The sequence below is a fragment of the Chanos chanos genome, chromosome 1, assembly GCF_902362185.1.
Source record: "Chanos chanos chromosome 1, fChaCha1.1, whole genome shotgun sequence".
Classification (NCBI taxonomy): domain Eukaryota; kingdom Metazoa; phylum Chordata; class Actinopteri; order Gonorynchiformes; family Chanidae; genus Chanos; species Chanos chanos.
Genome location: NC_044495.1, coordinates 36,357,211 through 36,369,973, shown reverse-complemented (window position 1 = coordinate 36,369,973; position 12,763 = coordinate 36,357,211). Strand labels below are relative to the sequence as shown.

Here is a 12,763-nt window from a genome sequence, read left to right as displayed (position 1 = left end):
ACAAAAATACACAATATACAGGCTAAATCCCAGTCAAACAGATCGAGGTTTTTGGCACACACCACACAAACATTACACAATAATGAGTTCTAATTCAGCCACCAGGGGTCGCAGTGGGGCCTTCTGGTGAAAGTTTTGAAGCCATCCAAGTGTAAAACCAGACTTTAAGTGCTAGAAGAGTGTGTCTAAATGATGGAAACCAGTGCTTTAATAGGAGCTGAAAATAACAATTACACGTGTGCATTTTCAATTCACAGTTCCTTCACTGCTAATAAAAGACCAGCTCAGACTCTCAGAGTATCAACATGTCTTGTGTTGTAGCAGCTGACTGCAACAGAACATCACTATAAATATAACGCACACATTCTATATGTTTCAGTGGTAAGCAAACACTGCAACGGTGGGCTAGAATGTCTAATTGGGGATTCATGCTCTTTTTTTTTTTTTTTTACAGCACAGCTGTTTGTGTTGGTCTGAGTATTTCTGACTGCGTCGTGTTGGGTGAGAACAATTTCACACCTTAAACATTACATTGATCTCCTCTCCAAGGGGGTCTGCATTCACCAGGGCAAGCTTCAGTGGCACAGCGTTGGAGTTGAAGAAGGAGCAAGCCTGTTAAGTCGGAACAAAATTCAAAAAAAAAAAAAAAAGAAAAAGAAAACGTTAGTTCCATGTTACAAAAGAATGCATTAACCACAGGGTTTTGACCTGCTTTTTCTCTAACACAACAACAAAGAGAAGCATTTTAGCTGGGGAAAACCCTGCCTAAGCTGAGACTGGCGGGGTGGCGGTCGCAAACTGGCCGTTATTTGAGGTTGAGTTTGAAATACAAGGCGCTGAGCAGCCGTGAGGAACGGGGCTCTGGCAGTGCTGACCGTGCAGAAGTGCTCGCGCTCAGACAGGAAGGAGGAGAGAAACTAAGGATGAGGAAGTGATTCAAGCATTACCCATTCACACTACAGGAACATGCCAACTTACAATAAGTGACTCAAGAGGCATATGGAAGAAAAAAAAAAAAAAGTCTAGTTACATAGGGCCAACATTGTGTCAATTACACCACTAGCCACGAGCAGTTTTCCAAGAACTACACGTTCTCCTTTTCCCAGTAGCCTATTTCACTCTCTTGACCGTACACACAGTACTGGAACTGGATTAAAATTCTATGTAGCATTCAATTGAAGTTCCCATGGCACCGGGTATACAAAGGGAAGCTGATTAAGAGAACCCGGTACAGAGAAAGGCCTCTAAGACTGCCCCAGTTACCTATCTGACTGAAGTAAGAATGCTGAATATGCCCAGAATCAACAATGTCTTTGAGCTGTTCAGTTTCTATGAGGCCATGAGCAGTTTCTGTGTTATTCTGCCAAAGATTCACCTTCACATTAAGCTCCTTGGCGACCAGGCTGGGGCTAAGGGGCAGTCTACAGTTGTTTTTGTAGAAGAAATGATTCTGGACTCTCTCCAGACCCTCCTGAAGAACAACCTAGAGTAGGACACAGCATTGGTTAGAGATGCAGCAAAAACGTAGAATATTCGATGGAAAGTAGCACAGCAGACAGAGCCTCACCTGTCTGTTGGAGCTGCTCGCCTGCCGTACTTTCTCAGCCAGTGATCCCAAAAGATGCACCAGTCTGGTCTGTTTCCCCAGTTCGGTCCGAAGACCCTCCCCACAAAGGCACAGCAGGGCTCCTAGAACTCGGTCATAGCGCTGTCCAAACAGTGGGTCCTGAACAGCATCCCTTAGCAGCCTGTACGCACATGCATACACACACGCACAAACACACGCACGCACGCACGCACACACACATATACACACATGCACACGCATGCACACGCACACACATACACACGCGTGCAAACACATAGGGGAGAGAGAGAGAGAGAGAGAGAGAGAAAAAATTATAAGGTCATATAAAGAAAACACCATATATATATCTAAAGGCAGTGGCATTATCGAGACAATGATCATGATGCAGGTCATGATGAAATTAATTGAACTGACCAGTAAAGGTAATGTGCGATGTTTATATTGCTTAGCGCTCGTGACAACAAAAACACAACCAAGGCATTCTTCAGGTGGCACTCAAACTTCAAAGCCTGAGAAGAGAGGCAAAAAAAAAAGAAAAGAAGCATTTAACAAGTGTATTATCAAGAAGTTGAAAGCAAATGTTTACTAAAGAATTAGCAGATTGACAAGCCTTAAAGGCACATTCTACTAGCACAGTAGATTATTGTAATATGACTCTAAGCCGTAGCCAGTTTTGTGGGACGCATTAATTACATTTGAAATATGTACCTCAACCGTAAAATACTCATTACGCGACTTGTGTTTTAATGACCTGAGAAACTGCAGAAGTTATTAGTAAAAAGATACTTGAGAAACAGGTATTGTGTTCTCAGAATACAAATAGTGTATTCTGGTCTCCCTGTTAGAATCTATTAATCAAGAGGAGAAAAACTGCAAACTACCCCTACACAGGGCTCTCACACCATGTGTGTATTGGTTGTCTGAGGCTAAAGAACTGGGCAAGCAGTTTAGCTGATCATCTCTCCCCTGAACCAGAATCAAACTCTTGATTACTCGACCCAGAGGTATACTGCTTAGTTAGCTAGGTTATTTAAAATACTTATAAACCTCTACAGAATTTATATTTAGAAAACACGATTTCATTTCATGGATGCAACCACATCACTTTTTTTTCCTTTGTTAAAACAAATACATTATTTTAACAAAATACGTTTTAAACAACAGCATTTTGTAGTTTATTTCAACGATTTCACAACAGGACTGTTTTGGGAACTGCTATCATCCCTGACCAACAGTTAAATAAAAAATGAAAGTGTGTTCACCTGAACTAGTTGGGGCAGGTAGTCAGCTAATTCATCATCGCTACTGCTATCAATCCAACTCACTGCAACGCTCCTGACCTCTGTATCAGCAAACCTGCATGAGGGAACAAACAGTCGCACATTTCTCCATAAACAAATATGACCTCATTGATCAAACAGATAACACACCTCTGCTCCGCTTAAGCAGCTCAAATGTTACAATGTAGCACTTAGGGAGCAAGTGTCAGCGAGGAAGAATTCAAAATGATCCACGCATCTTAGTTACCATGGATGAACAGAGAACATAGGTGTCATGTTTCTGGGAGTATCACAATAAAAAAAAAAAAATCAAACCGGTTTATATGACTTTTTGCAAAGCGCGATGAAGAAGACAGTGTGAGAATGCTGAAAGTAACGTCCTTGGACAAACAACGTACTTGGAGTCAAGCAGCTCTAGAGCGGAGACTGGCGACAGGGGGGGCCAGTTGTGCAGGAGGGCGTGGAGCTCTCCCATGCTTCCCCAGTCCCAGCTGGGTGCGCTGGCTAAGATCTTGGGTAAGCTGTGCTCGTAACCCCGACAGTGGTGCCTCTGGTCCCACAGAAGCTGACGGTCTGCCCGGGTCAACCTGATGGGAGAAGGGGGGGGGGGGTGGGGCACATCCTGGTTTATTCAGGATATGCGACCACAATACGTCCTACTAGGTAAGGGACTGTCCCACTTTGATAGCCCAAACACAGTGTTCACTGGGTCATAAACAACAACAACAACAAAAAAAACCACTCCAATCTAATCCAAAGATGAGAAGCAGGAGTGGTAAAACACACCTCTTTAAACGAGTTTGTCGAGATTGCAAAGATATAATCACGCGGAGGTTGCCTAACAGTGCTGAAAGCCATTTAGAGGGAAATGCTGAGTTTTCAAAAGGTTCCCTGCACTCTAGAGTGTAAGACATGCCTCAAAGCATGTTCCCTGACAACCATGTTTCTTTTTCACTGATTAGTCCATTATCAGCGTGTCCTGTGTCTTAATGGACATGACCACCTTCTTCTAACCCATCACAACCAGTGCTCTAAATGCCCAATCTATATCATCAGTTCCTTTGTTGATCGAAAGAGGACTCTACTGAATGGTACTCAAATGCTTTGGACAAATACGTTAAAATGTGCTTTTGACTGTTTGGTAAGAAAGTCTCCTTAGTCATGCGAATCTAGAATTTCAAGTGGATTTAGATAATTATTTAATAACACAGTTACATCAGCATAATTGGTGTTAAGTAAGCAGAACTGATTTGTTTAAGTGCACTGCGAGAAGTCAGCATTTGATTAGTTTACAACATCAAAGAGTTTACTATGCAGGGTATGACCCTGCACAAAAAGCAGTGATAATGTAACAAAAACTAGTCTTAAACCTTCTTTTTTTGGTTTGGCTCAGTAAATAAACAGAGGGAAAAACCCATGAAGGCCTGAAAGAAGCTACTGCCAAAGCATTTCAGTTTTTTTTTTCCTTTTCTTTTCCAGTCAGTGTCTGCTGCTTTCAGGGCAATTTGACTTTTAAGAATTAAGAACCGTGGGTTTTCGTTTCGTCCCTGTGTGAGTATTCTGGTCTTACAATCAATTTCTTTCATTATATACCCGAAATTGGAGGCCCTGGAACACAGTTTCTCTGTTCTCCTCTTGAGGTCTGGGTCCAGGGGCTCCAGAGATTTGGGGTCAGGGCAGCTGATCTCCTGAGGACCCACGTATAACACATCCACTGAGGGGCTGGGGAAATCCACCTGAAGGCAGAGGAGCAGGTAAGTCACTGAAAGCAACAGTACAGAAAAGCTTAAGAGGACAAAATGCATCAGTTCAGCCCAAAGTGAACTGAATGTTTGTGGTGAGAGCACTGAAAATAAACTAAGAAACGCAAGAAAGCAAGAGTACGAGTGATGAAACAAAGTTAGTTTAGACGAGGGGTCGGCAACCGTGTTCACTGAGAGCCGCAACGTATGCTGATTTTTGCTCCAAGTTTACATTAGCATCTGATTTAACTACTCACAATCCCGATAAAATGTTTTCTTAATGCCGCAATTGCGCTATGGCTTTGTGGGAGAGAGGAAAGAAGGGAATGGAGGAGACAGAAAAAAGAAGATAGAATCAGAGAGAAAGAGAGAGAGAGAAAGAGAGAGAGAGAGAGAGAAAGACCTGTAGTATAATCCTCTCGGCCAGGTTCTTCCTCCTGCCAGCAGACCCAGACTGAGAGGCCTGAGGAGACGTCCACATGCTCAGCAACTTAGTCCCTCTAGCCAGAACCCTGTAACACACACACAGACGTGCACACACACACATACACGCACACACACGCACACACACACATACGCACACACATACGCACACACACGCACACAAACAACGTACAGTTACATACACATGCACAAACCAAGCAATCCGAAGTACATGTATACAACATTATTGAAACGCAATCAAATGCCATAGCCCAGGCGCACAACAGAAAAGGGGTTTCACTCCGAGTTACCGTCTGAAATCAAAGAGGGGCATGGAGACTCTGCCCAGCAGCTCTGGGCCTTTTCTCTGTTTGTTGGAGTCAGGTGAACTGTTGCTACTCTGGTTCAGGACCCCATAGAGGCTCAGACTCAGCATAGACTCCAACGGCAACAGCGCAACCGAAATAGGGAAGTTTATCCTGGACAGAAGGAGAAATAAAGCCAGAATGAAACGACACTGTGGAATGAGCATCTTGCTGTAGAAGATTGCATAAAACACTTAAAGATGGGTCCACGACACAGAAAACTCACAGTTCATCCCATTTAATGTGGTAGAAGAAGCTCTTGTATGTTCCCACTTTCTTAGACTGGACCGGCTTGAAAAGATTCCGGCCGTTGTGTGTCAGGGCACACATCAGGTAGTATTTTTCATAACTGCAAAAATGCAGGAAAAGGGCACAAATTACATAGTTGCATGAGACGAGGACAACAGAGCTTGCAGTTCAACGTATCACTCACTGCCTGTACGTGGAAAACAAACAGACCTGAATTTACGCCTGATGTCTGTTCTCCTGTGGGTTATTACTCATTCATTTATCATTAGTCTTCAAAGACAGAAACGCTAACGCTATCCACTCTTTTTCACTCTTTTTCAAAGTAAAATGAAAGCATGAAAATAACTAAACAGAAAACACTAAAGAGGGAGTGCCGAACAGGCGCCAAGATAAACTTCAAATAATAGACAGCTAATGACTGCTTCGCAAGCGAGCCATTTATCCATGTTACTTAAACAAGGCATAAACAAAAGCCTTCTTTACAGCTTGACAGAAAAGTCAGAAAGTGAATCTGGTCCAATATGAAATCATACTTTTGCAGAGTGCTGTTTTTGCTCCATTGAAATGAACCCCTAGTGCCAAAAATGTGCTGAAGCATTATGATGCTCTCTCACAAGTTTTGTTCATAAGGAGAGCCCTCATTGATGCTTTCCACTCACAATATTAAGTCTAGGTTCAGCATGCACGCCAAAAATATGACTAATGCAATCCAAATGTTTTGCCTACAGCTTTTCACTTGGCAATGACTTCCCAATGCTTTCAACTGCCCAACCAACGCATGCCAGGGGTTATGTAACAGCCGCTGCTAATTGTAGCTTTGCAGCAAGAGTGGCAACAGATGGCACTGAACAGATCTCTCACACACACACACACACACACACACACACACACACACACACCATGGCAAACTCTCTGAATAAGAGGGAAAACTCCTAATATGCCATACATTTGGACCTCACTGCATGGTTGTTCAAGTCGAAATATTTTTGTGAAAGCATGCAGTGCAGTGTTCGTGTTTCTGGATGTAGTCCGGCACGGTGCACATGAACACACTGCCGTTGCTATAATTAGTCACTTGGGAAGACCTTACGTTTCGGGAAGCCTGGAGAAAAGAGCCTGTTATCAACAAAGCAGTCTCTCATTTTGGTGTCACGGGAGTAGTTCAGAATTAAAAACGACCACAGCTCTTGGCCACTTGTACACCCCCCACGACCCTCAATGGTTGACAGCTTAAAATGCACCACACCCTCCTTTTGCCAGGCTTGCTTCCGATAGCCAAAAACAGAAAATCAGTACATGTTTATTTCAGACCAGTGCAGATAAGCGGCCCTGCAGGGGACAGATAAAGCACCCGGGCTGTGGTACATCGAGAGGAACTTCTGTTTGATATGCTGAGTTCACAGTCTTTTTTTTCTTTTCTTTTTTTTAAGGAGCCTATCAGCAAAGCACTGGATTAGCGCTTCCACTTATGAGGGACATAAAGTAGCATGACTGGCATATACAGGTTAGAGCAGGGATGTTACGTATTACATAAGAACACGGTCATGCCGTTTCAAGATTTGGATTTAATTGGACTGTAAAAGGAAATCATGAGACATCATCTGAGATGGATGAGATATCGGAAGGACTGTTGGTGAACTGTAGAGTAAAAAGGATGATTAAAAAAAAAAAAGTGTCATAAAAAACTGGTAAGTGAGGAAGTGAACGCTAACCACGTGGATATGTGGTTGAAAATTAAAGAAAGCAGCTGCGAGAATTTGTGTCTCAGCAAAACTGCACCAGTCAAAATGACTCATTATGTCACGCAATGCCTGCATCCAAGCACAACATTAGTTGGTCTCTGGTGTCTCTATAATTGATAGGATTCGAACTGGCTGATTCTGAGCTCTCTGACCAAGCAATATCTGCATCCTTGGGATGCAGCCTGGAAATGAGTGAGAGGAGGAAGGTTTCTGAATGTTCTGTGAAAACGAGCACGACAATTCCACCCCTACATTCCTCAAAGTTCAAACCTGAGACATGGAGAACATCCAAGACAAGCTCATTAAATCACATTTATGTAATTTAAGTGATGTTTAACTGATCGGTCCGTCCAGGAATCGGGAGAACCGGGGTTCTTACCTGCTGACCCAGGCTCCGCTGATACCGTGAATGGCGAACAGGGTGAACTGCAGGTGCTCAGTGGTACCGGAGGCCTCTTTACTGGCCCGGCTGCCTTCTGCCGGCTCCACTTCCATGGGGCCAGGGGAGGTGGGACAAAAAGAGCGCAGGTAGAGCTTGACCAGGTCATAGACAGCATCGGTGAGAGTGATCATGCTCTCCTCCACCGGGCTGACGTGACCTGAGGGTGAAAAAATCAGAGCTGAATACAGTCGGGCTAATAGATAAAACTGAGGGTTTCTATTCTTCTAAGGTTTTTTTTTTCGTGTGTTTTAACGGTGAGAACAAACGTGTGTTGCTCACCGTTGGCAGAGTCACCAGACGATTTTGCACCAACCTGCAACAGCACGATAAGAGAGTTATTGTAACGCGTGGACCTAAACTCATTATGTACTTTGAACTACACTCAAATTTAGAGAAGTGGATGCACATGGGGAAAAAAATTCCTCTTTGTGTGTGTGTGTGTGTGCGCGCATACGTGCGTTTTAAAGCTTACTCTTTAATTACAAATACAGCCTTGTATCACCTGACAATCTGACCAGTGTCTTTGTAGGCTCTGATAAAAGCTTTGGCCAAAACATGGGATCATATTCTTGTCTACTTGTAATTCAAAAATAAACGACAAATTAAAGAAACAAACAAACAAAAAAAAAGAAAGATATATTCTTCCTTGTGTCTCCACTTCTGTGTAATCAATCCTATGCTTTTTGGATTAGCATTATAAATTTAACGTTTTAAGAACAAGCTTTTATCAGCTGAAAGGCCAAGAGATTAAGCGAAGCATGTTAAACCACATGACACAAAGAACAGAGGTGATAGCGTATTATTCTGTTCTCTGATTGTAAGCTTTGTTTAATGGTCTGAGACAGAGATAGGGTTGGACAGCATATATACATCACCTCTGGTGAGCGGGTTCTGGGGAGGTTGACGGAGCGTTTGAGCCTCTTAATAGCATCAGTGATGGCTGGTGTCTCCACTTCGTCCAAAGCACAACACAAATTTTTTACTGACTGGACAATACTGTCCACTGTCTTATATTGAGCGGTCTGGAGTAGGAAGGAAACACACAGTTAACACAGTCCAAACTTCAGCTACTGTGTAGGATCCAGAACTAAAGAGTCACTTTGAAGTCCATTTTAAAGCTCTAAAATGGCCATCTCTCCTTACCAATTTTCCTTAATGAACACAGATCTCTAGAATGACTGGACGGGTCAAAGCAAAATGGCTGCACCTACTCGTCACATTCTGAATTTTTATGATAATCAGTGCTTATGAAAGAATGCACTACGGGACATGAAAATTCCCCAGAAAGTTAAGCATGAGCTTTGGTGTGGACCAGCGTAGCTTTATAGGATGACCGATGTTACCTCATTTTGCAGACAAATGTTGACTTGATTGTGATAGCCTTCTAGATACTCAGCAAGGCATTCTCTGTTGAAAAAAAAATTCAAAAAGAGGAAAAATGACTCTGAAAAAGAGACATCACCGCACAGGACTTCGCAGTTCAAAGGCTGCCCTTGGCTGAGTCAGGTTATGCGGGGAAATGAGATAAGAAATGAGGCAATATCTTACCTCGTGACAGTCTCTTTAAACGGCCTCTCCACTTGACCTAGGTATTTCTCCAAGTCGATAGGGGAACTGTCGTCAGCCGCCTGTGTGTGCACACAATATTCCACGACAAAAAAAAACTCTTTTCAACACCAAAATTCAAGACCGTTGTACTTATTTTCATTCAAGCTACGGACATAAATCAAATTTGCTCAACCGCAAATTAATGAGTCATACTTGTTACTTCAAGTTCTCTCTTTTTAGATTTAGTGTTTCTAGAAGTTTTATACATCACCTTTTGCTCTAATGGCATGAATTTATAACATTCTCACATCGAATTACAACATGCTGTACCATTACCACTACATATTAACCAGTACCTTGACTATAATCCAAAAATGACTCAGTCTCACAGAGCCACACGTTGTATATTCAGCATGTTTTAGGCACGACTGGCTCTAGGGGTATAAAGCTATCCCGTTTTGATGGTGCACTTCGACTGACAGTGGCTGGAGCGAATCGCTGAACACGAAAGGGAGGATCAGAGGTGGAGAGAAATACAAATTGAGAGAAGTTCACTCTGAGGTTTTTGGCTTATGGTTCTGCACTACTGAACTTCACACTGATATTCCCTCTGGAACGTTCCGGATTCTTAGGGGAGTGTTGCAAGTCAGAGTCAGAGCCTGAGCCTGGTTGAATGTCGCTAAGTTACAATTAAATTTTTAAACGACTAGAGACTGACGCGCTCGCTGCCTGATACCGCGGTGTTACGTACCATTCGTGCCAGGTCTCGTCTCATAGTACTCTGAGAGAGGAGCTGCAGCTTGATCTCAGTCTCCCACTTCCTGCAGTTCTGCACATACTCGTGGCTGCCCAGGCTGTGCTTACTGTAGAGAGGGAAGCAGCGCATGAGGGGTGGAGACCAAGATTCAGGGGTCAGTGACAAGAGAAACTAGCATCAGTTATCAAAGAAAGTGGAGAATGGAAACAATGCTACTACACAGCTCTAAAAAGCTGAGTCAGGCAGTTTTTCTCAATCTGTTCCCCAAAACAGATGGACCTAATTCAATTAATCATCAAAACAGCGAGGATTGTTTTTATTTTGGTCGAGAAGGGGCACAGCAAAAATGCGCATGGCAAGCTGTGAACCTAAGGGACTGAAAAGGAAAAAAAAAACAAAAAAACACTAAATGCTTTTGGGTTGCTATGGAAGAATGATAGTGCAAAAGAGAGGGATACAAACACTGGAATTCAAAAAGCATTCGGAGCAACTTAACACTATTATCACAGGGGGTGGGTACAGGGTAACATTTGCTTACAGACACTCCAGCTTGTTCTGTGTGTCTGCCAAGGTCAGAGGAGGCAAAGAAAACACAGATCAAAAATAAGACACTGGGGAGATGGACTGACACAAAAAGAAACAGACTCAAGTCCTCTGGAAAAAAAAAACAAAAGCAAAGCAAAGAAACAACAGATTTAACTCACATCTACACACTCAGAGAGAGAGAGAGAGAGAGAGAGAGAGAGAGAGAGAGAAAGTGAGAGAGGGGGGGTCACATTTCATTAAAGAAAGACTCAATTCTTCTGAACATTTGGGAGGAGACCTGCTTTTTCCTTGCTCCCTCTGTTCCTTATTAGTTTGAGCAAGTCCACCCTTCACAATGTTGCTTTTGCTGGACAAGTATTGAGGTTGAAAAGGAAATATTTTCCAAAAAAAAAAAAAAGGCAGAATAGCTCTCAGCTCAAGGGAGGTTGGCAGAGCCCTTGTTTATGGATTTTACATTTTTTGGCATTTCCTTCCCTTCTTTTCCTTAACAAAGCGAAAGAAACAAGAGGATAAGGTATGTCTGGTAGAAGGAGATAAAGTCTTGGAGATGGAGAGTGCTGAGAAGAGGGGGGGAAAAAAAAGGGACTCACTTCTGGAGAACCTCCTCCTGGCCGCAAACCTTAAGGACATAGCTGCTGATGTCCACCTGGTTCAGGTCATCATGAACCCAACACAGGGCCTGCATGATCAAGAGTTCCACTGGGGAACTCACTACAACGAAACAGAGAAAGAACGATAGATACATAAAATAATGTATGAGTAAGGTAAGGATGGAGAAACAGATCATTAAAATTAAACCACTGGAGGAAAACTAGTACAGACCAACAGACTGACATTAGGTCCAAGAAAAGTGTAACTCTGAATGCCCTGATTCAGTCTGTATAGTAACATGAGCCTCCATACATTGCACCTGTGACTGTAATGAAAACATATACATTACAACATACCACAAAACAACCACTGTCTATAACAGGGAGGACTTGCCCCTTATTCAACCTGAGCTTTCAAATTGTCACATCTGCGGGCCATAAAAGAAACAATTAGCTTTGGAAATCACCAAAAGAGGGTAACCACAAGCCTGCTGTCAGAGGAAAACACAGTTTTCAATCCCATGACCAACCATGCAAGAAAGCTCTACAAGGTGGTACTATAATGTTGCTAAATGTTGTTCTATGCTCTGACCTTTGTGTTATTCTATATCCAATCAACATTTACTGGCTAACCAGCAAAACCGATCCAGGCTCTGCTGAAACAACGCTTCGCTTATTGCTTGAATGTCTTGATACATGCTTGGTGGCCAAACCAAACATATTCCCTGGGGTTTTTCTCAATACATGACCCAAAGTCATTGGATATGCTAATGCATGCCAGCACTTTTCCCCTTAGTTAGCCTCCAATGTTCTTCAACCTCAGAGCAAGTCAATGACACACAGTTTGAACTCTTCAACTTCCCTTGTCAGGTGGTTAAACATCATGTATTTAAGGAGGAACTTTCTCTGTAAAACAAATAATGTGCGAGGATAACCTGACACCAAACTCGCATTGTTCTTCCAACCATAACTGGTTCCAGGGTCTCGGTTTCATGCCAGCCCACAGACCACCCTTAGATTCAGCAAAAACAGATCCTACGCCCCTCAGTGGAATGAGGCCTGGAACTCTGGGCTGGATTAAAGTTGTGAACCCTGGGCCTGGACTATCCTCTCAGCCTGTTTTTGTGTTGAAACCCTTTTGATGGTCACACCCCATTACCAGCGGTTATGTGGCAGCTTTGAAGACTTGTGGGACGGCAGTAAAAGCTTAAGGGGGAGAGATTTTCTTTTTTCTCTAATCTCCTGACAACGTGCATTCCAAGCAATTCACCTTCCATGCACAAGAACATGCGTGGTGTTGGAAATTTTGGAAGAAAACACAGAATGGGACACTGGGGTTTCAAGCAAAGGAAATACAAGGTCACTAGAATGTAACCTAGGAGAAAAGAAACAGAGCACTATGCTAACATCACTCCACATGTCTAATCGGATTACAGCACAAAAGGATACTGGACCTCTGCGTTTGCAGCCATTATTGGAGTTGTTCAGAGC

At 43.0% G+C, this 12,763-nt stretch overlaps 1 protein-coding gene across 1 annotated transcript in view; it reads right to left on the bottom strand.

The window, feature by feature from the left end:
- The window catches only part of pik3c2a (phosphatidylinositol-4-phosphate 3-kinase, catalytic subunit type 2 alpha), a 29,765-nt gene that overhangs the window by 5,124 nt on the left and 11,878 nt on the right, over positions 1–12,763 (bottom strand). Inside the window, exons 5-21 of the mRNA XM_030774610.1 lie at positions 11,273–11,393; positions 10,131–10,242; positions 9,380–9,459; positions 9,175–9,238; positions 8,707–8,853; positions 8,111–8,144; positions 7,769–7,988; positions 5,625–5,747; positions 5,345–5,512; positions 5,014–5,122; positions 4,462–4,604; positions 3,267–3,455; positions 2,851–2,944; positions 2,003–2,097; positions 1,568–1,748; positions 1,376–1,483; positions 520–612 (exon numbers count right to left, since the gene is read on the bottom strand). Of these exons, the coding sequence (XP_030630470.1) occupies positions 520–612; positions 1,376–1,483; positions 1,568–1,748; positions 2,003–2,097; positions 2,851–2,944; positions 3,267–3,455; positions 4,462–4,604; positions 5,014–5,122; positions 5,345–5,512; positions 5,625–5,747; positions 7,769–7,988; positions 8,111–8,144; positions 8,707–8,853; positions 9,175–9,238; positions 9,380–9,459; positions 10,131–10,242; positions 11,273–11,393 (2,081 nt within the window). The remainder of the gene's footprint in view (positions 1–519; positions 613–1,375; positions 1,484–1,567; positions 1,749–2,002; positions 2,098–2,850; positions 2,945–3,266; positions 3,456–4,461; positions 4,605–5,013; positions 5,123–5,344; positions 5,513–5,624; positions 5,748–7,768; positions 7,989–8,110; positions 8,145–8,706; positions 8,854–9,174; positions 9,239–9,379; positions 9,460–10,130; positions 10,243–11,272; positions 11,394–12,763) is intronic.